Below are 24,809 nucleotides of genomic sequence, written 5' to 3' on the forward strand. Positions count from 1 at the left end.
CTGCATATGCTAGAGGCGGTTGAACAGTATTGTGAAGTGAGGAAAGCATCCACGGAGATGCTTCTGTCAAACAGGTACAACATCTCTTTACACCGGTGGGTTCACGAAGAATTATGACAGCATGACCATCAATATACAGCTCATTCTGTAGAGCTGAGCATCATTTTACTACTTACATAGTACATAGCTATACTATGCATTTAGGAATACTGTAGGTATTTTATGTCTATGAAAGGTGGTTTAATAATGTAACTGGTACTAACAGAGGTTTAACATAGTTGTAACAGAACCTGAAACTGAATGGCTCTCTCTGTGCACCTGTGAATGTGCACAGGAAAATAAGAGTTGAAAGTGCTGTTATGCATACCCCTCACACTCAAACATAAATACATGTTGCAGCTGTAAGGAGAAACATGGAAAATTAGCTTCTGCAGAGCACTGACTTGAGCAGTGGGTGGTGCAGAGGTATCTAAAAGGTTTTGACTTCCACTGACTTGCAAGCCGGGTGCTATAAGGCTTGACTATGTAAAGTATCAATACTCTAGCAATAAAACAGCGAGTCCTATTTTACAAACCTTTTATGCAACATTCAGAGCCCTTCACTCCCAGTTCATGTGTTTGAAAGTAAGCATGTGCTTAAATGCATTCTTTGACAGGGCTAAACTGTTTTGTGCCCTGCAAGTTTCACCAATTAGTCATCTCTGAAAATACAAGCTGCATTTAGAACTTGTATTTGAACCCTTTCATCATCTTTCTTGGCCATCACGAGATGTCCCACTGTCTTTAGTGTCAATTATTGCACTGATGAATTCAGGAAAGGGGACTGATCCAGATTCTTCAGCACAGATATATCAGCGCTTATTTAATGCTTATAAACTTTCATCTATGTATATGTTTAAATGTGTGAATCTATGTTTGGCGCTTGTGGCCAAAGTGGCAGACATTCATTCTGAACTCAGTGATGACATTTTTCTGATGATCAGCTGAAACCAACCCTAGTTTTTATCACCACTGAGACTTTGGCAGACAACAGCTTCAAATCAGAACTTTCTTTTGTCTCAGTAAATAATCTGTGTTATCTTGAGGTGCTTAAACAGAGGTGGTCCCAAAGGTGTGATTTTGGGGGGAAATGATGACATTTTGATTTTTTGTTGTTGTGGATCATGTGACCTCCAAAATCCAGATTTTTCCACAGTGCGTAAGTTTTCTTTAACTTCCCATTCCCTAGTGCCCTGATCTACATATGCTGTAGATGATGTTGACAGACTCCTATTTGGAGCCATGGAGCAGGACATGAGAGTCCCTGGATCCTGGTTAGGATTAGAGTTAGATTAGGTTAGAGTTAGGCTCTGAGGTGAAGCTAGGGTTCCTGATGGAAAATCAAGAAGATAAGGTTCTAAAATTACTAGCTAAAACGGAATCTGTGGGACTGATCCTGTCTGTGCTGCAGAAGTTTACTGCAACCAAGCCTTTTCCCCAGAGCTCTTTAGTTTTATGTTTGTCACTTACTGATTAAAAGGTTTATTAAAAAATAAATCCTGTGTGTCTGTAATAGAGTATCTTTATTAAATGAAGTGTCACTAGTTCAGAAGTTAAGAGCCCATTAATATTTACCACTCACTGTGTGCTATCAAAGATTATGAGAAAAATGACTTGTGCTTTGGTATTTTATCTGCTGTGAGCTGCATAAAAAGTGTTTTGTAAAAAACCGCTCAAGTGAAACCGTTGAGGTAGAATTGAGAGTGTAGCAGCAGTTCACTGTGCAATGTATGGCTAAAGGGATTTTAGAATTATCCAAAACCCAACTGACTTGAGAAAATTCAACACTAAGGTTATATTTCAACAAAATCCCAGTGCAAATAATAAAACATTCGTATAAGCCACCCAAACACTCTCAGATCTACTCTGTAGGTGATACTGTGCAGCATCTGTATGATCATGAGAGAAGAAATTACACTGTCTGGGTTGTAAATGGTCTTAATTTAATTTTTAGAATTTGTTATTTTTCTCCTCTATTTTCTCTGTCCTGATACTAGCAGAGTGTGGAGAGTAAACATCGCTTCTACACGTAGATGCATGGTACTAATAAAAAAATCAGGATAAATCATTAGTAGTGTTATTAACAGTGTTACAGACTCAACCAATTTTCTTGTGGCACCCCCTCCGATGGATCAGAGAGAGAAAATGCTGTGTAGAATGAAATGCACCTTGCAAACAACTTAGTAGTTAGCCACTACAATATGATAGGCTCTTTACAACAGCTCTTGGTCTGATTATATAGTAAAAGCTAATATACGTGATTTTAAGTGGGTGTCAGTGACAACTGACCATTCAGTTATTCCATGTCCTGTTGGCACACCCTTTTGGAAGAAGCTCTTCTGAAGTTCCATATGTACAAGTAAAATAAGACAAATAAGTCTGTTATACTCTGTTTTATGGAAAAGGGGTAGCAGAAAAGATCACAGGACTGCCCATCTAAACATTACAGTGCTATTTTTCTGCATTTGAAATGTTGTGACCAGTAGGCTCCACCTTTGCATACAATAGTGATGGAGGCAGTGAAGAGCTGTGCTTGTTGACAGCAGCAGTCCCAGCTGGGCACATTCAAATAGTTAGTTGTACTGAGGTTGCATGCCTGTGGCTGGGGGGACATGCCATCACTAATCCAGCTCTTGGCTGCGTTACTTTTGAAAAATACAAGAATGGATTCCTTTGCCACGTTTGAAAGCTTATGGCCCTCTTTAATCCGGTTTAATGTTGCAGTTGGGCTGGCTAGAAGGAGGGTAATGAAGGCTTTGCATCCTGACCACCTTCCTGCTGGGTTGGTTGGAGGGGAGAAGGCCCTTGCCCAGGAGCCTTCTGGAGGGACCGAGAGGATCAAGCAACCTCCCCGTGTGTTTCTGAAGCACACTGGGGTACGTTTCTAAAGCCATGTGCCAGGTTTTGATCCCACTGGGTACCATTAGGAATGGCACGCTGCACCTGAAAGCAAACCCACTTTTTTTCTAATCTTTCAAGCCAGTTATGAGGCAAATTCTGCTCTTTCTTTCCAATTCACCACAGTTTCCTGAAGCTGGTGGCACCACATGGTGTGAGTAAAATCAGAACCTGACTGTAAAGTACAAATCCAGGTGTTTTGTGAGAAGATTCTTCCTAGATCAGTCTTGATGAACATGTACGAGTCTATACATCTAATATACAGAAGGAAAGCAATCAGTGCTTCCCTTCTTGCATTTTGATTTCCAGTGTGGACTGAGGTGTTATTCTCCTTTCTCACCATCTCAGTCCTGTACACATACAGTTAATTTTTTCTTTGTGTAATTTCAAACTAAGTTTCCAGTAGAAAGAAAAAAATATGTAAGTAAAAATACAGTTAAATGGGTTTATCCAAACCCCACTATAAATTGAAACTCATCCTTTATCCAAATCTGTCACTTCTTCCTTGGCATAAATTACAGATCCAGTAATTCACTGACTTTTCTAGCACTCCCATTTCTCCCAAGTTGTTGATGTCTCTCCAAAACTTTTGAAATCAGGGGCATAATATTTCTTACTCTTCTCCAAATTCTTGTAGCATCTAGTTTCTGCTGGCACAGCTGAATACTGTACATGCAAAGGTCGGCTGCTCAGTAGGTTGTCATGGTGGTCCTGTCCCACTGATAGCCACGAAGGAAACAGCTCTTTAAGAATCCTGTAACCTGCACTGAGCATGTCTAGTTGCCTTCCAGTAGTGTATCTCCTCTGCCATATTTACCAGTACACTGAGATTTCATTTATCACAAGAGTTACTGATCCTTTAAAATATTAACTTGGTGTAGAAGGAGATGGTTTGCCAGCATTTCAAGAAGTGTTTTGTCAACATTTTTGACAGTTCCTAGAAGGATGACGATTGCACAAGTTTGGTCTTTGTTAAAGAAATGCTTTGTTCAATCGACAGTTCAAAGATTTTTGTTTTCAAGCTTATAAAAATGAATTCTAAAATTAAGGTATATTTTGGAGATAAATAGCATTTGGAATATTGAAAGATGGACCCAAGATTTTTAATAGTTTATGTCTTTATATGGAAACAGTTTGGGAAATGAATGTGCATTGGCTAGTTATGTTGCAGTTTGTTTTCCTTTAGAGGCTGACTGAAACAATTTTGTTAAACATTCCAATTATAATTTGATGTGAAAAATTCAGTGCTCAGTTGAACACTATTGAACTGTTAACTCCCAAGCTCTGGGGAGAGTTTGTGACCCAAAGCTTCAGAAATTCCAGACTCTCCTTAAAAATCTCAAAGATTTAACAGAACTGTTGAGTACGTGGCATCCGTATTGTCAAATTGTTTGTCTTCAACTTTAAAATATACTTTTTAAAAATGTGTATTCAGAGTATGCAGCTCTCTCATAATATCATGAGTCTGAGATCTGGTAATGCAGGGAAAAGACACCAAATACTAAGACTTGCCAAAAAAATGTAAAAGTCCTTGCAGTCTTTGTATTTTGTTGTATATGACATCACATTTAACAACTGATTTAGTAACACGTAGCTTGTCATATATTCATTCTTCTCATGATTTTGAAAATATGAGTTATTTATGCTTTCATAATGCTTAGAAGTTCTTGTCCTAGGCCAGGACACTAGGCCAGCTTCAGTACGAGTAGAACAAAAAAGGCCTCGGACAAAAAAAAAAAATTAATCTACTTCATGTTTAAATCTACTTCATGTTTTATAATGCTCTGCAACCTGGGTTGTCTTATGTCTGTAGACTCTGATGGCTGACCAGTACTGTGCTATGCACAGTTTGACCACCAAAGTCATACAAAGTAGCTTCTTTTTCAGATTGCAAAATTCCTATATGGGCTTGCTCTTTCCATTTGCCGTTTTGTTTGAATTCTTCAATGTCTTGATTTAAAAAGAGAAAAAAAAAGAAAAAAAAAGTTCATTACAGGCATTAGTATTCAAAAGTTGCACTGTCAAGATAGCAATCGTAACAAAAGTTTTGAGTATTAAGTTTTTCTAAAATTGCTAAATCATAGTTATCTGATTCTTTGCATTATTAACTACTACTTGGGCCATCGATGATATGCTTGAAATGTGATGGTTTCACACCAACGGACAGCCAAACTCCAACACACCAATCTCTCACTTCTGCTCTTCGAAGGAACAGGGAGAAAAAATATGATGGAGAAAGGGATCAAGGGTTAAGGGCATGGAGATCACTCACCAATTATCGTCACGGGCAAAACAGACTCAAAGTAGGAAGATTAATATAATTTATTATAGTTCACTAGCAGACTAGAACAGTGAGAAACTAAAAGCAAACTAAAACCACCTTCTCCCTCAACCACCCTCTCCTACCTCCTCCCCAACCAGCGGCTGAAACTGGCCCTTATCTAACACGGGGCAGTTGCTCAACTCTTCTTACAGAGGCCACCCCTGCAGCCCCCTGCTACCTAAACTTTGCCATGTAAGCTCAACACAGTATAAAACAGAAAGTTGATTTACTGGATAGATGCAAAATATGAACCATACCTTGTTTCCCTGTCACTTGTATAGTACATAGTCATAATTATGATATAATTGCTTTGGTCCTCAATATTTTACCCTTCATTTTGCCAGCCTAGGAATGAGGAAGAGATTTCTGTCACAGAATGCTTTTTATCTATCTGAAGTAGACCTGATCTAAATTCCATGAAACCAATATGATCTAACTATCAGGTCAAGGACACTCTCCTCAGAGCTACTGGCATCACCAAAGGAAAAAGAAATACACACACACACACAGCGGGCATTTTATCGTGTTTAAAAAAAGCAAAAAGTTGGGTATTTAAAGCATCCAGCATGTGAAATTTCTGTGTGTTCTGGTTAAGACCATACTGTATACTAGGCAGATGTTGTAAGAGATAATCAGTTCCCAAAGAATTTTAGATTTCATTTTACAGAGGAGAGTACTGACTGGTGAGTTGCTTTGTGCATGCATTGAGTTAGTGACCAAAATCTCCTTAAGCTAGTGCATTTCCCTAGTGCTGTCTTATGTCTCTATTTTAGTGCCTTTGCATCTTTTCTTACAGTGCAAGTGGTTAGAAACCACTTACCAAATTTCAAAAGGACTTCTGTGAAAGATTCTGTCCATCAAGAATAACACAACCCCCTTAGTGGGATCTTAAGCCTAAACTAATGGGACAGTTGACTATCTACTGTGAGCTTTTGGATGCATTTGCTCAGTAATCAAATCTGAGCCAGAGCTCAGGTCAGTCTTGATCATTGTGTTCTTTCTAGAAGTTGCTTGCAATGGACCCACAGAGAGTAAGAATGAAAGAAACAGGATGCATGTAGGTGAACCTTTTCTGAGTATACTCTGCTAGTTCTGCTCTCCACAGCCTTGGTTTTATTTATATCCTTGTGTAAGAATTGCAGCAATTTAGTTTTATAATCTGTAAATTAAAAAAAGTGACTTTCAAATGCATGAAGCAGGTGGTATAAAATCTAGGTATAAAATACTTAAGAAATAGAAATTTTATTGTAAATAGGTCAAGCAGGGTGATAAGTAGTGTCGTCTTTCATCAGCAACAAAACTTCTTGTTAAAGTTGCATATTTTCTGAAATACTAATGGTTTACTTTATTTATTCATCCCTTGCAAATTTGGCTGCCTGTGATAAAGCTGAGTGTTTCCTAGAGGATTTATAAGGCATTTTCTAAGTCTCCATCAAACATTTGCTATTCGCTTTTGGCTATATATATCCAGTAAATCATAGAGGAACTAAGACCAAATGTATCTGGCACAGTATTCTTCAGTGTGCACTGAAAATTCTTTTCAAAAAGCTACTACAGGAAGAGAAAGAGGGCAGTCTGCACAAAGCAAAGCATTCGTTTGAAAGCATGTCTATATTTCTGAGCCAAACTGAGGTTCTTCTGTTGTTATACCTCCTCCAATGTAATTTGTTTTGGAAAGTGTAATTAGGTTAACAGGTTTTTATTTTTCCCAAGATTGGAAGTATCATCCATACTTTGTATCAGGTAACATGGTGATAAGAATAATGATGTTATTTGTTATATAAAATTGCTATCTGGGGACTCAAGAAACTTTTTTTTTTTTTTTTAAATCAAAAGTAAAAAGAAATATCAGTAACAGCAATTGCTAGCTTTTGTAATTAAAAGAGTACTCAAAGATACCTTAATTTTAAGCTTTTGGCTATGGCATTGCTTATTAAGAGTCAATCGAGAATAATGAGGCTCTGACTTGCAGAAATATTAATGGTCAGAATATTTTTATTGTTTTTATTATTTTTAAAATTTAAGAGATATTAAGAAATTCACCAACTACATGTATGTATGTTTTGTCTTCCAGGGCATACAGGACGATTATTAAAATCTCTGTGTTTCACCAGTCTATCATTTCTGCTGCTGCACATCATCTTTCAGATTACAATAAACAGTCTTGAAGCTGGAAAAACTATTGAACCTGGTTTTAACTGTGAGTAAAACTTTTTAGCTTTTATTAGTATTTTAAGTGTTCAGATGCTTCAGTGGTTTGAAAGGTGAAGGGTTGATGGGAAGGCACTTACCACTCTCCTCTTATGGGTTTGCAGCTTTCTTCCTCTTTCCCAGCTTGTTGCCTTAAGAATTGCTGTTACTAGGGCAAGAAGTCTAGATGGGTTTAGCAAAACAGAAAAGTGTTAACTCATTTGTTCCCATGCATATGTTTCTCAGTATATTCTCTTTGGGTTTAGCAATGGTTGTTATGTATTTTCATCTTTAGGCTTTCTCAAAATGCCCTCAGAACTGGAGGTGGTACACTGTTATTAATTAATAATTCACTGAACTAAGAAAAAAAAGATATACTAATAAAAACGGCTCTAACCATGTATTATGCCTCTGTCTGATGGAACTCTGTTAAGCTGATTTTTAATTAAAAATTAAATCTTGACCTCAAGATTTGTTTTTAAACCGTATTTGTCTCTTTCTTGCCTGTGTTATATAGGAAGAAGGATTTTCAGGTTTTATTTATATATAAACAGTACTTACAAATATATTGCATGACATTTTATATCTTACTCTCTCAGGAAATGTTCTTCAATAATTCAGAAGCAAATATTCTTTATTGTGCAGAAGTTAATTAAAATATCTATCCAGTGATTTGGATACGTAACCTCCAGGTAGAAGCTATTTGTACTTGTCTTACAATGATTATGTTTAACATTTAAAACTGTCAACTTGCCCTTGATAAATGTCCATTTAATTTATCACAGAGTATGCTGCTGCCACTTGAATAAACAGTTATAATACAATTAAACACAAGAAACCTTATGTGAAACCTTATGTGATTTAACTTAAAGCAACAAAATCCTAAGGAAACTTGGAGCACACATTATAATTTCACCTTTAACTCAAACCATTTCTCGAAGTAAAAGACATAATTGTGTTTATGAAATATCGGTCTTAAATGTCTTAGGCTTTGTCAGTTCAAGTCAGACCTTCAAAAGTATATTTTCTTTTTTTTTTTTAGAAATGTTTATTATTATTGATTGTGTGAACTGCATGAGTTGATTTCCTATATCTAATATTCTTGTGATTAATAATACAGTATTTGTGCTTAGATTATAGCACTTGTATCATTGTTAGACACTGTTTGTAGGGTAGAGAGTTCATAACCATCCAAGACAGAGAAGAAACCATGTAGCGTTTTCTTCCTCCTGTGGTGGAAATTGGGAGCTACAGTGGAAAACAATTTTTCAAAATTACTTCATTCTGAAGAATACACTCCTGAAGAAAAGAAGGAGAAGACATACCGTTTCTATCTGTAATTAACATCTCTAAATTCAGTATTACTGAAACTTCTATTCTAGCTGTTATTAATAATGATTTCCTTACAAATGGCCTTATAGTATAATGGGTATGGATGTAGTAGTAAACTAAATGTGCCTCAGGCTGCTCTCTGACACTGAGACCAGTTGACATGAATGACCCATATCCTCACTATTAATCTCTCTTTGCCTCCTGGGCACAGGGAGTGTGTTTAAGTTACCTGTTGGGAACAGTATTTGGCCCATGTGAACTCCCAAACCATGCTTGACATTTTGGGAGAAAAGAAGTGGGCCAAAAAATCTTGTTCCAGAGGTTGTTCTAACAGTCTAGCAATACCAAAAAAAAAAAAAAAAAAAAAAAAAAAATCAGTTGTTGAATTTCAGAGCCAGAGTAAACTGGCACCATTTGGTTTACTGGTATGGCGATAGTTGATCAACTTCGGGTAAAGTTAATGAAGAAGGGAACATGATGCTGGCATTATGGATGCTGGATCTGCAACGTGCAGAAGAAGTTAAAAAAGTTATAAAGACCATTGAGGATCAAAGAGACAAAAGATACCAAGTCCTTGGTTAGACTAGTTGAAACATAAATTATTGTCATTAAATGGCAGCAGAGAATATGTGGTACTGTGAAGGTGAGGAAAAGACAGAATTCCTACTCCAGAAAGTACTTTGGTAGTACTTCTGCTTGTAATTATTTGGTGACACAGCCCTACTGTATTTCCTGTTCCCCGGCTATATGAATAATGCTTTGCAAAATTGACTACAGCAGTGTGCTAAGCTATAGCTGGAGAAATGACAGCACTGTGCCTGTAGCATCTGCACAGTGTTATGATCTCTGCATGGTAGAGTTAGCTGTTAATGTTTATTCAACTCTTTTCACTCAATAAGAAACACAGAAGTGTAGACAAGAAGACTGGAGTTTTCTGTTTCCCTATCCAGACTGGGATCAACTATTAATGAAACAGTTTTTACAGCTGTTTATCTTATTCTTAAGTCCTGTGTGCCTGACTGGAAATATTCTATAGTCTCTTCTGATGCTTATCATTAGGGACTTTTTTCCCCCTTAGTCAAAATACCTTGTCTTGCTCCTTCAATATACTGTAGAAATGGAGAAAACATTTCCATTTCTCTTTTTGGTTACTGTTAAGTACTTGAAGGCTGCTGTCATGTCTGTCACATATACTCCTTTCATTCTCTTCTCTTAATAGAACTTCAGTGCCTCCAAACTTTCTTCATGGGCCATGTTTACTTGTTGGTCTATTTCTGTGTTCTCCAAGTGGTCAACATAGTTCTTTGAAGTTCAGTACCCAATGTAAGGCAGTAATTCAGCTGAGAATTTTTTTAATACGTTCTGAATATAATAATTACCTGTATGTCTACAAGTGACAATACCTGTTTGTGTGTTACTATATGGTACTTTTTTTTTCCAACAGCAGCATTCTCTCCCACTTTGTGATTCACTATAACCTACAAATCCTTTTCTGCAGAGCAGCTAATGTAATTTTTTTTTCCTAAACCCATATTTATATAGGTGAGTACCCCTACATTATAACAGAAATTTGTGCTTGCCCAGTTTCTTCCAGAATGATTTCAAGACTGTTTTGAATTCTGTCTCCCAGTTTGTTCACAGCCCCATGTGAAGGAACGCCATCTGCAAATACTATTGTGAGGGATTTTTGGATATACTGCAATATTTGATTTTTTCTTTAAATTTAATTTTTGTTTTGATTTTGCTGGAACTGAATTTCTACATGAGTTTGAAACTCATGTAGAGTTAATTTAACTCTACATGAGTTAAATTACACCATACATTGCCCTCATGTAAATGAAGTGAGAGTCGGTAGTGCAAAAGTGGACCAGGACTTTTGGTGCAGTACTTTCTAGACTGAATAAAAGGACAATACAACGAGGAAGGGGAAAAGGTGTACTAGCAAAAGAAGGAAAAAAAAAAGAAACAAACAAAAAACTTGTAATTATTTTGATGTGTTTAAATGCTCCAAGGATAAAGTACATGAATTGTCCACATGTTCCTACAGTGTTTGTTCTCTCTGCTACTTTCCTCCTTAAGGGAAATTAAAGCTGATTCTATGACTCCATCATTTTCACATCAGAAATGAATGTATTAATGTTTTTATTTGATTCTGTGTTTTCTTTGAAATTTGTTGCATTGTGTAGTTAATCATCTAATTTCTGCCAGTTTAAGAAATGGATGAGAGAAGGGTATATCTTTGTCTTCAAATTCTGTAGGTCACTTTGGGCATATTTAAATGCCAGCTTCTGAATCAAAAGATCATTTCTGTTTTCAGTTTTTTTCACACTGCTGTATTATGTCTTCTGAAAATGTTTTCATTTTAGTAATAAAAACACTTGAAAAATGTTTAAATTAGAGGTGTGACACAGACTGTCACCTCTTAAACCTTATACAGTTATAGTTTCATTCTGGAAATTAAGGACAATCATTCCTTTAATAATCTTTTACATCTAGAAGCAGATTAATTTGGGCTATCTGCAAGAGCAAAGCAGAAAGTAGTTTTTGACTGATTTTTAAATACTCTGCTCTTATGCTGAAGTTATTCAAAATCAGCTGATAGTGTTTAAAAAAAAGCAAGTCTTACAATGTTTAGCTTCTTCAGATTCTTATTTTTCATCCCTTTCCTGTTTTAGAGGTCATACCTTTCCTTCTCTTTCAGGATGGCTACAAAAATGCCATAGCATTTTCTAAGCTAGATAGATGTATGCTGGTGGGTTGACAGAGGAGTTTAAAAACATTTAGCCAACAGAGGGTTTTTGTTTCTTCACAACTTTGTCAGTATTGCCTAGCATGTGTAAAATCTTGCTTCTAGAACTTGTCACTTGGCTTAATAAAAGGTTTCTGGTTAGCCACAGCTGCGTTGAATGGAACTAACATAACCAGATAGTTCATTTTTTACATCAGAGTTCATATAGGGAGGGAAAAAGATAAATACAGCAAGCGTCGTGAGCTGCGTTAATCTTCTTAAGCCATCAAGAGCTAGGTAATCAGTCTTGTTACACTGATGATATTTCCATATAACACAGAATTGGATTTTGAGATGTAGTAGTATTCATGCAGTAATACAATTTCATTATTAAATTTGTACTTCTGATGAAATAAAATTCTGATTATTAGATTAAGCAATGCCCTTTGCATATAGAATCTGTGAGACAGGCAATTGCAAATTTGATCACAAGGTAATAAACATAGAGGTAACATAGAGGTAATAAGTTCTTCGGTATGCTTGCTATTGTTCTTTCCTAGGACTAATTTTAAACATGTTTTTGAAATGACATTTCCACCAGCAACAGCAATATTTTCCATGATGTTCATTTTAAACTTTACTTTCTGTAAGTTAGTGAAAATATTCCTTATTGTGCTAGTCCTCTGTAAGTGTATCCTCTTACTGTGTTTAGTAGTCTGTAAAAATATTCCATTTTATTTTTCTCTTAGTTGTAGTGTTATATTCACCCATTTTTTATTTTGTGCTGACTGTACCATCTCCTGGTGTTGAAGTCTACATCCAGATCTATTGAAAAGATTATTCTTTCAGAACAATATTTTATTCCTTAAGAAATACAATTAAGAAATATTATTTTTTCTTTCAGCTGCGCTTTTAATCAGCTATAAAGTGATTAAGTTTGTATTCAATATTTGCTGGAATATCAAAATTGGCAGTTATGGTACTTCTGGATATTTTTCTTGTACCTCAAATAATAGAACTGATGGATCCATAATTAATGCCTGGAAATCTTTCTAAAGATTTCTGTGAAATTCTGCATTTGTTTACTGTGTATACCTTGGATGCTTTATTTACAAAATGGTTATGTGAAGAAAAAAGGGAGAATAGTCTTAAATCATCAAGTTGCCTAGATAGCTTCTCTGTTAGATCATGGGAACTAAATTCAGATACTTCTCTGCCCCCAGTATGCTGTGGTGAATGTCAAACAAATGCATGCCACCATTGTGGAATTATAATAACTTTTTACTTTAGATAAATTTAAAATGATTTCTTGGCTGAAAGACCGTCCTGTGTTTGCATTACTACCAGCATGTCCCTGGGGCTTTGGGTTATATTAGGAAGCAGCAATATCCAGTACAAACAAATTAGGATTCTCCATTTATTGAAAGCTCAGACTCAGGACTGCAGTTGACCTTTCATAGGAATGAGTACCAGGTACTTTTTCCTCTGTATCTAGTGATATTTCATGTCTTTTATCCTCCTGAGTATCCTTTCAAGGTTGTGTTGGTTTTGAAAAGTACTGTATTGTAAAGACCAACATATTTCTAGGTGGATTTATTAATTCATTGGAAATAAAGACAGTATTTCTACTTATAAAGGGGCAAAGGATTAAGAAATTGCATTCAGAATTTCCTACTTCTATTGCAATGGTGTGTAGCAGATGCATGCAGGACTTTCAAATACCATGACTTACTGGTTGAACACCTGCCTAGAGTCTGAACATACATCTCATGGACTCTGGTCAGCTATTTGGACACATCATTTCATGCAGGGCTGCCTTCAAGTATTTTGAAAATACTGAAAATTTTGAAATATTCCAATAAACTAATATTCTGATAATGTCCTCGTATCAGCAACTATCCCTGTAAAATTATGAATTTAAAAGCAATGACTGAGTATAAAAGCAACAACCATTTATCCAAATCTCCACTGAGAGACAGAAAATTCTTCAGAGATTAGCACAAGTAATGCAAGCATGCATTGTCTGTAGCGAGTTCATAGCTGATTAAGATGCTTCCAAACCTGCTTTGCATGGCGAGTACTTCTGAAAACTTAAGAAATAACAGAAAGGTGGGAGAATGACATTAAGAATAAAAAAGTATAGTTCCTGTAAATCCCTTGTTGTTTACTGTTTCGTGCATAGGCAATATGCAGTGTCTGAGTCATAAAATGTGTAAAAATGGATCTGTCTGTGGAATCAGGGAGAACTCATGACTAAAAGGATGCCTAGCATCATGCAGTAGATCATGTGGAACACATCCTCTGATAAGCCTCTAAACAATGAAAGATTTTAATGTGAGTTTTTTTGCCTGACAAAAAAATGAATAAAAAGCAACAATAGTTTATTCTCCACATGAAAGTTAATTTTACTTTAATCCAGTACATGCTGAATGTCATCATTGCTTCAACACTTCCAGTGTAACTTTATGCAGCGAGGAAATTTACGACTGAGGAAACAGAAACTTCTGTAATTGCTTCTTAGGCATGTATGATAAGTCTTGCTTAATTTCCTGCTGGGCATTATGCATAACAGTTCAGAAAGTTAGTGTTCATTGTACTTATGGAGTCTTTATTTCTAGACTCACATGCTTCCATGTGAAAATCCAGTAATATTCTAAATATTCTTTTTCAGCATTGACATATAAAACCTTCCACAAAATGTATATAATCATGCTGGAATGAAGTTAGCATACTTGTGTTCCTTCATTTAAGATGCTGTCATTTAAGATTATTAACAAAGAAAAAGAAATCATGTCTTCCAGGTTGCATACAAATTCACCATTTTCCTGACATGGAAATATTCATCATGAACATGACATGAATGGCAAAAAGATGTTGTTTTTGTTTGTTTGTTTGTTTTCTGTCCAAAACTGACTTCAGGATGCACTCTTAGAGTTTATTATTCTTCTCTTTGTGTTCATGATGCAGTGAAAGAAGGAATTATGCTGTGTGCTTTGAGGGTATTTGTTGCAGCATAGTACATTTTGAAAGCTCAGTACTGTATCTCATAATCTACATCAAATTTCTGTGATAATTTACATTGTGATATATGTCAGTACAACAATATATATATCAGACATTTTCAGAGCAAGATAAAACTAAAAATGCAGTGCAGATTGAAACTTTGGCTAAATTTTGACGAAATGTTTGAACTGAAGCAGAAAGGTGTCTGACATTGAGTGGCAGTGAAAGGAATCACCTCAGAGTCTGTGTTTTTGACAGTCAGATTGACATTGGAGAGAAGAGTTGGGAAGCCACTGGATGCAGAGTATAGCTTGTTTCTGAAGCTGGTGGACTTCCAAAGGTGTTCTGTTGCTACACCAGAGGAAACACCCAGTGGACCTGTTAACACTGTGATGCTGTCTTGGGCAGTTTTGTTTGCCGTGTGTCCCAGCTGTAGCTAGGATGAGTGCACCAAACTGCAGGGATGTAAAAGGGCGACTGTCACTGTCACCTTGTTTTAGGGGCTGCTGACAGAGGGACAGAGTAGCTGTTGTCTGTCTCCCTCTGCCTGCTTAAAGGCAGAAGTAGCAAAAAAACAAATGAAGGCCAGCTGTGCAGGAGAAGGTACTTGATAAAACTTGAATAGTAGAGAGGAGAGCAGGATGTGTGTGGAGGACAGTTCTTTTGGTGATTTATGCTCTTGGTAAATTAAGAAACACACATGCAAAAATAAACCTTTTACATTTTTATAAGTAGCTATTCTGTTGTTTGTCTTCTAGTTATATTCTTGTCCCTCCTATGAAAATCTTACCAGACATTATGCAATACCAACTGCTTTTATGTCCCAAATTACTAGAAAGTCTGCTTTCCATATTGTGAAAAGTTTTTAAAAGACCAGAAAAGTCAGAAACAGGCTGCTCACACAACCAGTTACAGGGCTGTGTGTCCCTTTACAGGGACAGACCTCACACACCAGCAGCACTGTTTCAGTGTTTTTTCTGGCTCATCTACAGTGTTTTGTTGTAGCAGTATGGGGTATGTAAGGACCAACACTATGGTGCTTTAGCAACCAGCATCTCTGTTCTGGTGCAGAGCACTATGTTGAAAAGTTCCCTTGCTGATAATTCAAATCACTGTAACATAAATATTTAGTAGAGAGTCTTAGGGGAGTTACTGTGCAGAAATAGGAAACTATATATTTGTGTGTTAAACACTGTTTAGAAAAATGCTTTCCACTGAAAATAAATATTTCACTTTAATTCTGAGGATTTATCTTGTGTTAGATTGTTTACATCTTTATGTATTGCTCTTCGTCATGTAATCATTTTGAGTATTCCTAGAAAACCCAATTTGCTAGCGTGATACTGTGAGACTTTGTATGTACCCACTCTCTAAGTCTGAGCCAGTTTTTATCCCTGGGTCCAAGCCCTTGGGCTTGAGCCTGCTATGCCTCTGCATGCTTTGTGTCGGCGGTGTGCTCTGGGTCTCAACTGGGAAGTGAGCAGCAAAAGTGAGTTGAGATGCCAACTGCTAACCAGAGCAGCTCTGCCATGGCTAGGCCCTTAGCTAAAAGGTGAGCCATCCTGCCTGGGGGTGGCAGCCGTCTGAGGTGCAGCCTGGGGACTGCTCAGGACAAAAGGCAGATCTTGACTCAAGGTTAACGTGGAGTGGAAAGGACTGGGTTTACTTAGCTGTTCCATGGAATCTGCGACGTAAGGAAAAATCACCCCGTGAAACAAAGCAAAAGGCGTTGTTCACATAAATGTGGCATGGAGCCATTTGGGGGAAAAAACGTTTTCTTCACAGACTTGGACTTGAAATGCTTTGGTGGGCTCTCCTGTGTCAGTGTGTTAGAACACAGCCCTGAGTCTGGGTAAAATTATGTCTGAACTTTGCACATTTTGAGTCCACTTCTAAATGGAAAAGGCCTTAACATTCCCTTCAATTTCTGCCATGTATATATATATATGTATGTATGCATGTCTGAATCAATAACCACAGAGGGTGCGAGAAGACCCTGTATGTTACAACTTCTGCGTAAACAACGTGCAGCACATCTGTCACACAGGGCAAAATAAATAAGTAAAATTCCTTTGCACTCACCAAAGAAGGAAAAATACCTTTCAAATCTTTGGAAGGAAGAGAACTCATTAGATGAGTTTAGAAGGGAAGACATGATTTCAATCTTAAACATTCCTCTTTTGTTTCATTACAAGTCTAGCATTTTCCTGATATCTAGATCTGCAGCACTGCACCATTTCCATCCATATTTACGATTTTTACTGCTGAATTTTATCATACCAAATTCTTTTAGGATTTTGTTTAAAGGAATCAATAAACTGAATTTTAGAGATGTTATAGTCATCATCTAGACTACAACCAGTAAGATTTTCAATGGTGAAAAAAAAATCTCAAAGCTGTAGCAAATGAAATATATTTCATGACAAAACCATAATTATATTTTTATGTGTCTAGAAAAAAAGAAAGTAGGATACACTATCTTTCAAAGTCCAGTGACCAGAAAATGACTTGATTTCTAAATATTATCAGTGATACCAGATACCTATTTTAAAGCTGAAAGCACTGAATGTTTGTAAATGTTCCTGAGGCGCTCCAGCTAGTGTGGGGTGTAGTATCATCAATCTATTACTGTTCTCATTAGAAGAGTAAAAGGTTATTCATAATATAAAAAAAAAAAAGAACTTCAGTTCTGAAGGATGTTGGGAGCAATGTAATTTAGAGTACATTAATAAATAGGAAGTCCTACCAGTTATTTCTATGATGTATAGAGTCATGCATTTCAAAAGAAGACAGCCAGTCCCCAGCGTACAGGACATGGAACCGTTAACATGCGTTTTTTGGTTCATGAATCACTTCACCTGTAAAGTCATTATGGCCAAGAAACTTCATATAGCCTGACCAAAATATTTTTTTTCAGGGTTTCTTTGGCACACAGATCAAGAATATTGAAATGTAAGAGGATGATTTTTAATGCATCCTTTAAACCAGCAGATTGTGACCTAGCCATGGATTGTGACCCTGCAGTTTCTTGGCAACGCCACAGATGGCTATGTAGCAGGTTCCAAGAAATTCCTGCTTTTCCTAGACCCGACAGGTCTGTCTGCAAATAATGTAATGTTTCTGAGAGAACCCATGTTCTTGCCTGTACCATAGGAACATCAAAGGACTCAAATTATACTGAGAACAGGCTCTATTGTAGCGTCTAGCAACTTACCATCATTCTTAGAAATACAGACCTCAGTCAAGGCACCAAACTGGATTTTAATGGTCCTCAGAATCTTCCACCTGGAGGGTGTGGTGGTCTAGTGTTAATTAAACACAGCTGCAATATAAAACTTGTGGAATTAGAAGACATACTGTTGAAAGCCTTATTTATGTCTGGACTTTTTTTCTGTTTTAATATAAAGGAGATAGTAAATGCTTCTTGTGGCTAACTTTTTTTATATTTGTGCAGATGTCAGCTAAAGACTCTCACAAACTGCAACAGACAATTATTACAAGAGTAAAAAATAATAACAATTGAAGCTGATACTGTTTTTCTGACAACAGTTCCAAGTTCATAACACTGCTATTCAACCAATTCTCATTATTTCATGGCTATCCTTTAGCATATTATTGGCTATCTGATATTTTATTTGCCTACAGATAAATTATAAGACTAGCAGAAACACAAAAGGTCAGTGCTGTGGGAAGGGGTCAAGAAATGCTTTTAAACTGCTATTCAATTGTGCTTCTTTCTTTCTGATTATATAAATGTGCATGCACATTTTCATTTTTAGGGACCTTATTCCTTACAGCAGGAGTTTTCTGTGATTATTAAGTTTTTGTACTGAACAGCAACCTGTGCAATTTCAAGAATCAGCCTAATTGAGTTACCCAATTAGCCAACCTTGGTAAGCAAAGGGGTTGGGGGTGGGGTGGGGGAGTGTAAGGATTTCAACACTCTTTTTCACTAATAAAATTGAATTTCATGGAATTGTCCAAAGTTTAAAACACTAGGTACCGGTGAGGTAGGAAGATGCTCTGTGCTTCCAAAAAGGTGCAGAGAGGTGTAAAACAGGCAAGATGTTAAGGGATGCAATACTTTGAGATCTAATAGAAAAAAAGAAGTCAGTAATTTAGTTATCAAAATGGAAGCAATTGTAATATTGTTATCTGCAGTACATGTATATATGGTCAAACAGTAAATCACTGTTTTCTGCAGAAAGAAGCTATTGAGCAGAAATGATCTGTTGAATGTGCACTTCTCCTTGGAGGGATGCTCAGAAGCCATGAACAGGGAAATGTGCAGGAGGAGAGGGTGCATGAAGGGGGGAGGAGGGAAGTCAGCAATGTACAGGTATATTGTCCACCTGTCTCTGGTTTAGCAGCTCAGGGTCCATACTGAACTTGCTTTTGCGCAGTCCTTTGGGCTGCAATTTATGCATCTCTTGCCCCAACAAGATCTGGGGGAGGGAATTGATGTACAGGAATAATTATTTTTAGTCACAGCAGGGTTCAGATAAAGACTTCAGCTTCCAGTCCCACCTCAAAGTGTCATTAATAATTTTATGCAGTTTGCAAATGAAAACTTTTGGAGATAACCAAGATTAGGTTTGTCTTGTTGACACATAATCTGAGCTATGATTCTGCCCAGGGTAGTAGTTCTACAGCCAAGCAGGACTGGCCATATCTTCTGGTACTGCAATCTCATGGTATCATATTTTTATGAGGAATTTTAACCAAAATAAATTTCAGCTCATGAAATCGCATCACCTTGAGTGCAAATACCACCTGTTCGTTACCATCCTGTTGTCTCAACAGCCTTTCCACAAGTTAGATTGCACTACATCTGTGATACATGAATTTTAAAATTATTTTCGCAACTTCTCATGTTCTGGCTGAAATGTTGTTAAAATTCCCTCACACGTGGTGATAAAGAAAAGCCTGAACAAAGAAGTTCACAAAATACACATCCACATAAAACAAAGCTGGAATGCTGATACAGTTCCACAGACATCTGGAAAAAGTCAAAGATAGGCTTCCACATCTATCCATGTCATTCTGGAATTCTGGATAACAATAAGAAAATGATATCACATTTCCTCTTCATAGCTCTCAGTTGTTCTCAGTTGTTCCTGTCACTTTTTTTTTTTTTTAAAAAGCTATAGGAAAGAATGAAAGGATATACAACCACAGCTGCAGGAATTAACAATAGATATTGTATTGAGTTGGTGGGTGATGTATTTAATCAAAAGGTGAAAATTTATATCTGTGTTTTGCTATATAATTTTCTCAGATGAGCAAAAAAAAATTACTTTTTAGATAGTTTCGTGGTGGCAGCTCTTGATTTCAAAGACTTCTCAAAAGTTGGTTGAACTATCCGTTCTGTTATTTTGAAAAAAAATGTTGTCAATGGGAAGTTCAGTCATTTTTAATCCTTTTTACAAGAGTTATATTCTGTTATATAGTAATGCAAAAGTGTTTACACTTTATTAGTGTAGGGATTTATTTAAAGGATATTTAATTTTACGTAGACATCTCATTGACTGATGGACGTTACCTAAAAGTCAAAAAGGAGATCCTGCATTGCTGGTGCTACAGATAAGCCATTGCACGCCCTGCAGTGATCTACCATCTACCAGCTGATGCTGGGCTGAGTGAGAAAGAACTGCATACAGTTGGTAGCCCACTGTTTCCAATATGCACTGGATTTATTTTTTGCTTTCTAAAGCTTTGATAGATATAGTAGCAGTTCTCTTTCACATTAGCAGATTGAAAGTACATTGTTAGGCTGTGTCATGGACACACAATGTAAGGCTCAGCTGGGTATCTACCCAGGTTGTGCAAGAAGTGTTTAGCAAAAGCAGTCACCAAACTGTTTTTTGTTCTCTATTCAAGAAGAGAAAATATGTAGCTCTGAAAATTAATATGTTAGATGTCAGACTGCCCTTATGCTAGGTATCCTTAGATTTGCTAATAGGGTATTGATATTGTAGAAAAAAAGAAAAGAAAAGAAAAGAAAAGAAAAGAAAAGAAAAGAAAAGAAAAGAAAAGAAAAGAAAAGAAAAGAAAAGAAAAGAAAAGAAAAGAAAAGAAAAGAAAAGAAAAGAAAAGAAAAGAAAAGAAAAGAAAAGAAAAGAAAAAAAACAACACATGGGTTATGGAAAATGGGAAAATATTTCTCAGTTGCTCTGCTTCCCTTCATTCACTGCCTTTGACATGTCACACAGTGACTGCATTCATCTTTGCTAAGCCAGCTCAGGCCAATCTATGAAACCTTGAGCTAAACAGTCACTGTCATGTTCTCTTCTCTGAGTTAGGACCACTGCCAAGGTGATCCAATGTTTAAAGAGTGTGTTTTTTTGTTTGTTTATGTTGCTGTTACTGTTTGTGGTACAAATAGTTACTTTCACCCTGGAGTTGTACCTTTTTTTGGATGTATTTAATTCTGAGGTAGTATGCTCTGTATTTGGGTCAGTGCTCATAAAGTTTGACATCTGTAATTTTATAAATCTCTATTAATATTAATACTTCTGTCCACCCAACCACCTAACTGCCCAGCATATGGGATGCAGAATACACTGCAAAGCAAGCTGTTATAAATCTCAGAAAGGTTTATGAGTTGCAAAATTTGAGTTTGGAGAGGGTCATGTAGACTTCTGCAATTTTAAAATGCTGATGCTAAATCCGTTCAGATGTAAATCAAACCCATCAGGAGCTCTGCTCTTTAGACACTTTATCCTAAGATGTTTTTGTTCATCACTTCTTCCTCAGTTGGAGGTTGTATATGAAAGTTTTTAAAATGAAATAAATAATATATTCCTATGAAGATGATTAGTATGTTTTGGAACTCAGAAGTGGTAGAGAAGTTGGGTAATATTTCAGCATAAATAACAATGTTAGTAGACTTTTTTGTTTTGAAATTCTTAGTCCAGGATGTGGATAGTTAGGTCATAATCTCCCTGGATATTTCCCAGTGTTTGGCTAGGCTGTGAATGATGATCTCTATTACTGAAAATACTGTGTTTTGTGCAGAGGAGAGTCAAATAATGGGGACTTTGACATGAACAGGTTTCATATATGTTTTCATACATTGACTTATGTTTCATGTGTTCACATGTTCACATCAGTTTCACCTGCATGCTCCTTTTAATTGGTGTGACATCTCACTTGATGCTCCTGTTCAAAGTTTCATTAAATCTGTTGCACGCTAAAGATGTCTTATATTAGAAGTGTTCATGTGGCTCCATCTGTGCCCTGTGCTATTTTGGGAGAGCTCTGTGACTGGTCTCTCTCTGCTGTTGCTCTGTCTTGGGAATTGGACGCTGCTTTCCTGTTTAAACATTGGCATTCAGTCAAGATAATCTGATTTGTAGTTCTTGTTCTTGGAGTTTGTGACTATTCAACTTGCTTGCTACCAACTCTTTACTGGTATCTTCGGAAACTGTATGGAATTTCTCATTGCTCCATCCTCTGTGGAAAGGAAAAGATGAGGATGGAATATCTCATCAAAAACACTTTGAAGCCTTTACCAGAAATATCTCATCAAAACAATTTTTAGGCCCTTACTAGAAGATTTGAACAGGATGGTAACAAAGATGGTGTTCAGCATATATCAAAAGCAAAGGTCTAAGATTCTCTTACACAAATATCATAAACAAGGACTGGGATCAGGCATGGTCTTATGTCATTACCCCAGGACATAATAAATGAGACTGGATTTTGTAAGAGGTCATTTTCATGGCTGTGCAGATACCTCAGGTGACTGAAGAAGAACATGTTTAATTTAAGATTGGTGTGCTTTCACTGTGGAGAGTTAATACTCCTTGGTGCTTAAGACTGACCAGTTGCTGGGAGATAAAGAAGATTTTTAAGCACCCATGCACTGATAACTCTTTCATCTTGTGGTCAGCCAGTGATTCAACCTTTAGCACACTTTGCCTGGCAGCCTTTGGGAGGAAACTTTTCTGTATGTGAGTATTTATGCTTTAGCATAGCAAAAATATGCTAATTATGAGCCAGTAGCCCACTTTCTAATCTGTTTTATTTATTTATTTTACCCTGCTTATTTTGGTGCCTAAATGAGGAACAGTAATAGTCAGAGCTATCTCAGGTCTCTTCATGTGGACCTCCCCTTCAGTCTTTCGCATTCTGTTTCTTGCTGAATGTTTCTTCCAAGTACAAAATATACTATGTCATCAGTGGAAAAAAAAAAAAAGACTTTGATTTTTTATATATCATATTAAGTCTTTTGCAGGGAAAAAATAAGCTCTAAGGTGCCAATAAGGTAAACATGTAAGGTGCTGAATAATCTTTACAGAATGTGCATCTATCAGCAGAGGTTGTCTGCTGTAGATCTGATAGGCTGTGGGCAGAGATGCTGCTTGTTCCTAAACAAACTGGTTCTTTCTAGTTATGCAGGGCATCCAGTGAGACCCTTGTATTGAAGAGCATCACAGGGAGATCTCACTGTCTTTCCTTTCTGGCTACTTTCTTCACAGTTCACCTGCTGATGGCTGTCAGTGTGCCAGGAACCACAATTAGCCCCATGAGATGCCTCTCACCATGCATCAGACACGGTAGTGGTTTCTCCAGGGTCAGTTTCTGATCCCTCAGTCAGGTGACTAATTGGCCTTTGTCAGCTTATTTGGCTTTTATCAGGTACAAATCTTGCTATGAGAGTGTTTTGTCGTTCGTGTTCTTTAACCGTAGGGCAGTGTAGTGACAGGCGTACCAGGATGGACAGTGTACAGCGGGGTCCAATTGTTCAGCAGCCTGAATATGCAGAAACCAGGCTGTGGCTTCTTTTTTTTATCTGTAAAATCAGTTCCTTTTGTATTACATTATAGCATTATTACTTCTTGTCATCTAATGTGATTTTCTTGATGGGCTAATTGCTTTATCCATATGCCAAGCATAAGTCAACCTCCACTGAAGTGCCATTCAGTAGATGCATCAATGTTCAGTTAGTGCAACATATCTTTACTTGCTATATTTGGATTTCTTCTGCACTGCATTTCCTCTTGCAGTACCACATGTATCCTGCGTAGACCTCCCTGGTCCTTTGGCTACAGACATCTGTCTTGTTACAATAATTGGACGCTTTGTTTTTCCCTCGTGCTGACCTCTGCTTTTGCTTACATTTCTAAATACGTTTCCTGGTTCCTGCTTCCTGAGATCACAGGAGGCCTCTCAACACTAGCCCTTCTTGCAGAAGTCCAAGTGCTGTTGCTAACCCATTTGTCACGTAAGCATTTGACCTAGTGTTCATGTGGCCACTCTCTGTTGTCACTGAGAGAATCTCTTGAAACTGTAAATAGCCATTTCAGTAGTAATTTGAGCCTCATAATCCTGATATCACTGCTTTGGCAAATACACTTTTTAAGGAATGCACACCAACAGCTCTCTCCAAAAGATGTCAGGACAACATTTCCAACAGCGAGGAGGTCTGCTACATTTTAGGCACATGCAGAGGTTCCGTGTTTCAAGGTCCAAGGCACTTGGGAATTGTAAAGTTGTTGTGAAACAACTTCTCTTCTTCAGTGTCTTCCAATACTAAAGGTGAAAATAGGATGGAGACAGGGAGAGATGTGATATATGCTAAATCAAGAAGTTGTTGCTTGTTATTTTTCTTTCTTTATGCAAGTGTTGCATGAAAGCAGAGGAGATCTTCCAGGACATAGCCGTCATCCAACATTTGATTTTTCTGTCAGGCCAATTTTGAAGAGAAAAGAACAAGGGAGAATATTTGAGAAATGTAGGGATTCTTAGGGCCTGACAGAAAAGGAGGCAGACAGTCCCTCTGTGACCTAAGAGCTGGCTGAGGAGAAACTTCCAGCTGAGGAAAAAGAAGCTGCAGAAACATCTTCCTGAACATATGATTCATTATTGAGTCCCAGCTCAACGTAAACTTGAGTCTTCTTTTCTCTTAGCTTTTCCTAATACGTTGTATCTAAACAATTCCTTCAGCTTTTGTGTCCTGTCTGGATTGCAGATGAGTGCAGATTTTTTAAGGCAAGCGCTGTCTCTGCACTTCTGTGTTTTTACAGCCCCCAGCCCAGCTGGTTCCCACTGTTGTCTGGCCCTTAGATTGTTGCCTGATGCCAGCAAATCCATAGGGAAAGATATCTTCCTTGAATTAAGAAAAGTGAGTTTCGAGAATAGTGTTCCTGGCACAGGAATGCATAAAATGCAAGATATCTTAAGACAAGTCATTTAGATGCCTTGTGAACTTGTGCATAAATCAAAATGCAAAATTTTTTTCTTGGTTTCCCTTTGACATGTGTGTTGGAAATATATAATATGGCCCTTAAT

The 24,809-nt window shown here is 37.0% G+C and overlaps 1 protein-coding gene across 1 annotated transcript in view; it reads left to right on the plus strand.

Moving 5' to 3' along the window:
- The window catches only part of PIEZO2 (piezo type mechanosensitive ion channel component 2), a 314,668-nt gene that overhangs the window by 106,559 nt on the left and 183,300 nt on the right, over positions 1-24,809 (plus strand). The window contains 1 exon segment of the mRNA XM_080580333.1: positions 7,335-7,460. Coding sequence (XP_080436459.1) covers positions 7,335-7,460 — 126 coding nt within the window.

Source organism: Anser brachyrhynchus (genome assembly GCF_964034855.1).
Source record: "Anser brachyrhynchus genome assembly, chromosome: 2".
Lineage (NCBI taxonomy): Eukaryota > Metazoa > Chordata > Aves > Anseriformes > Anatidae > Anser > Anser brachyrhynchus.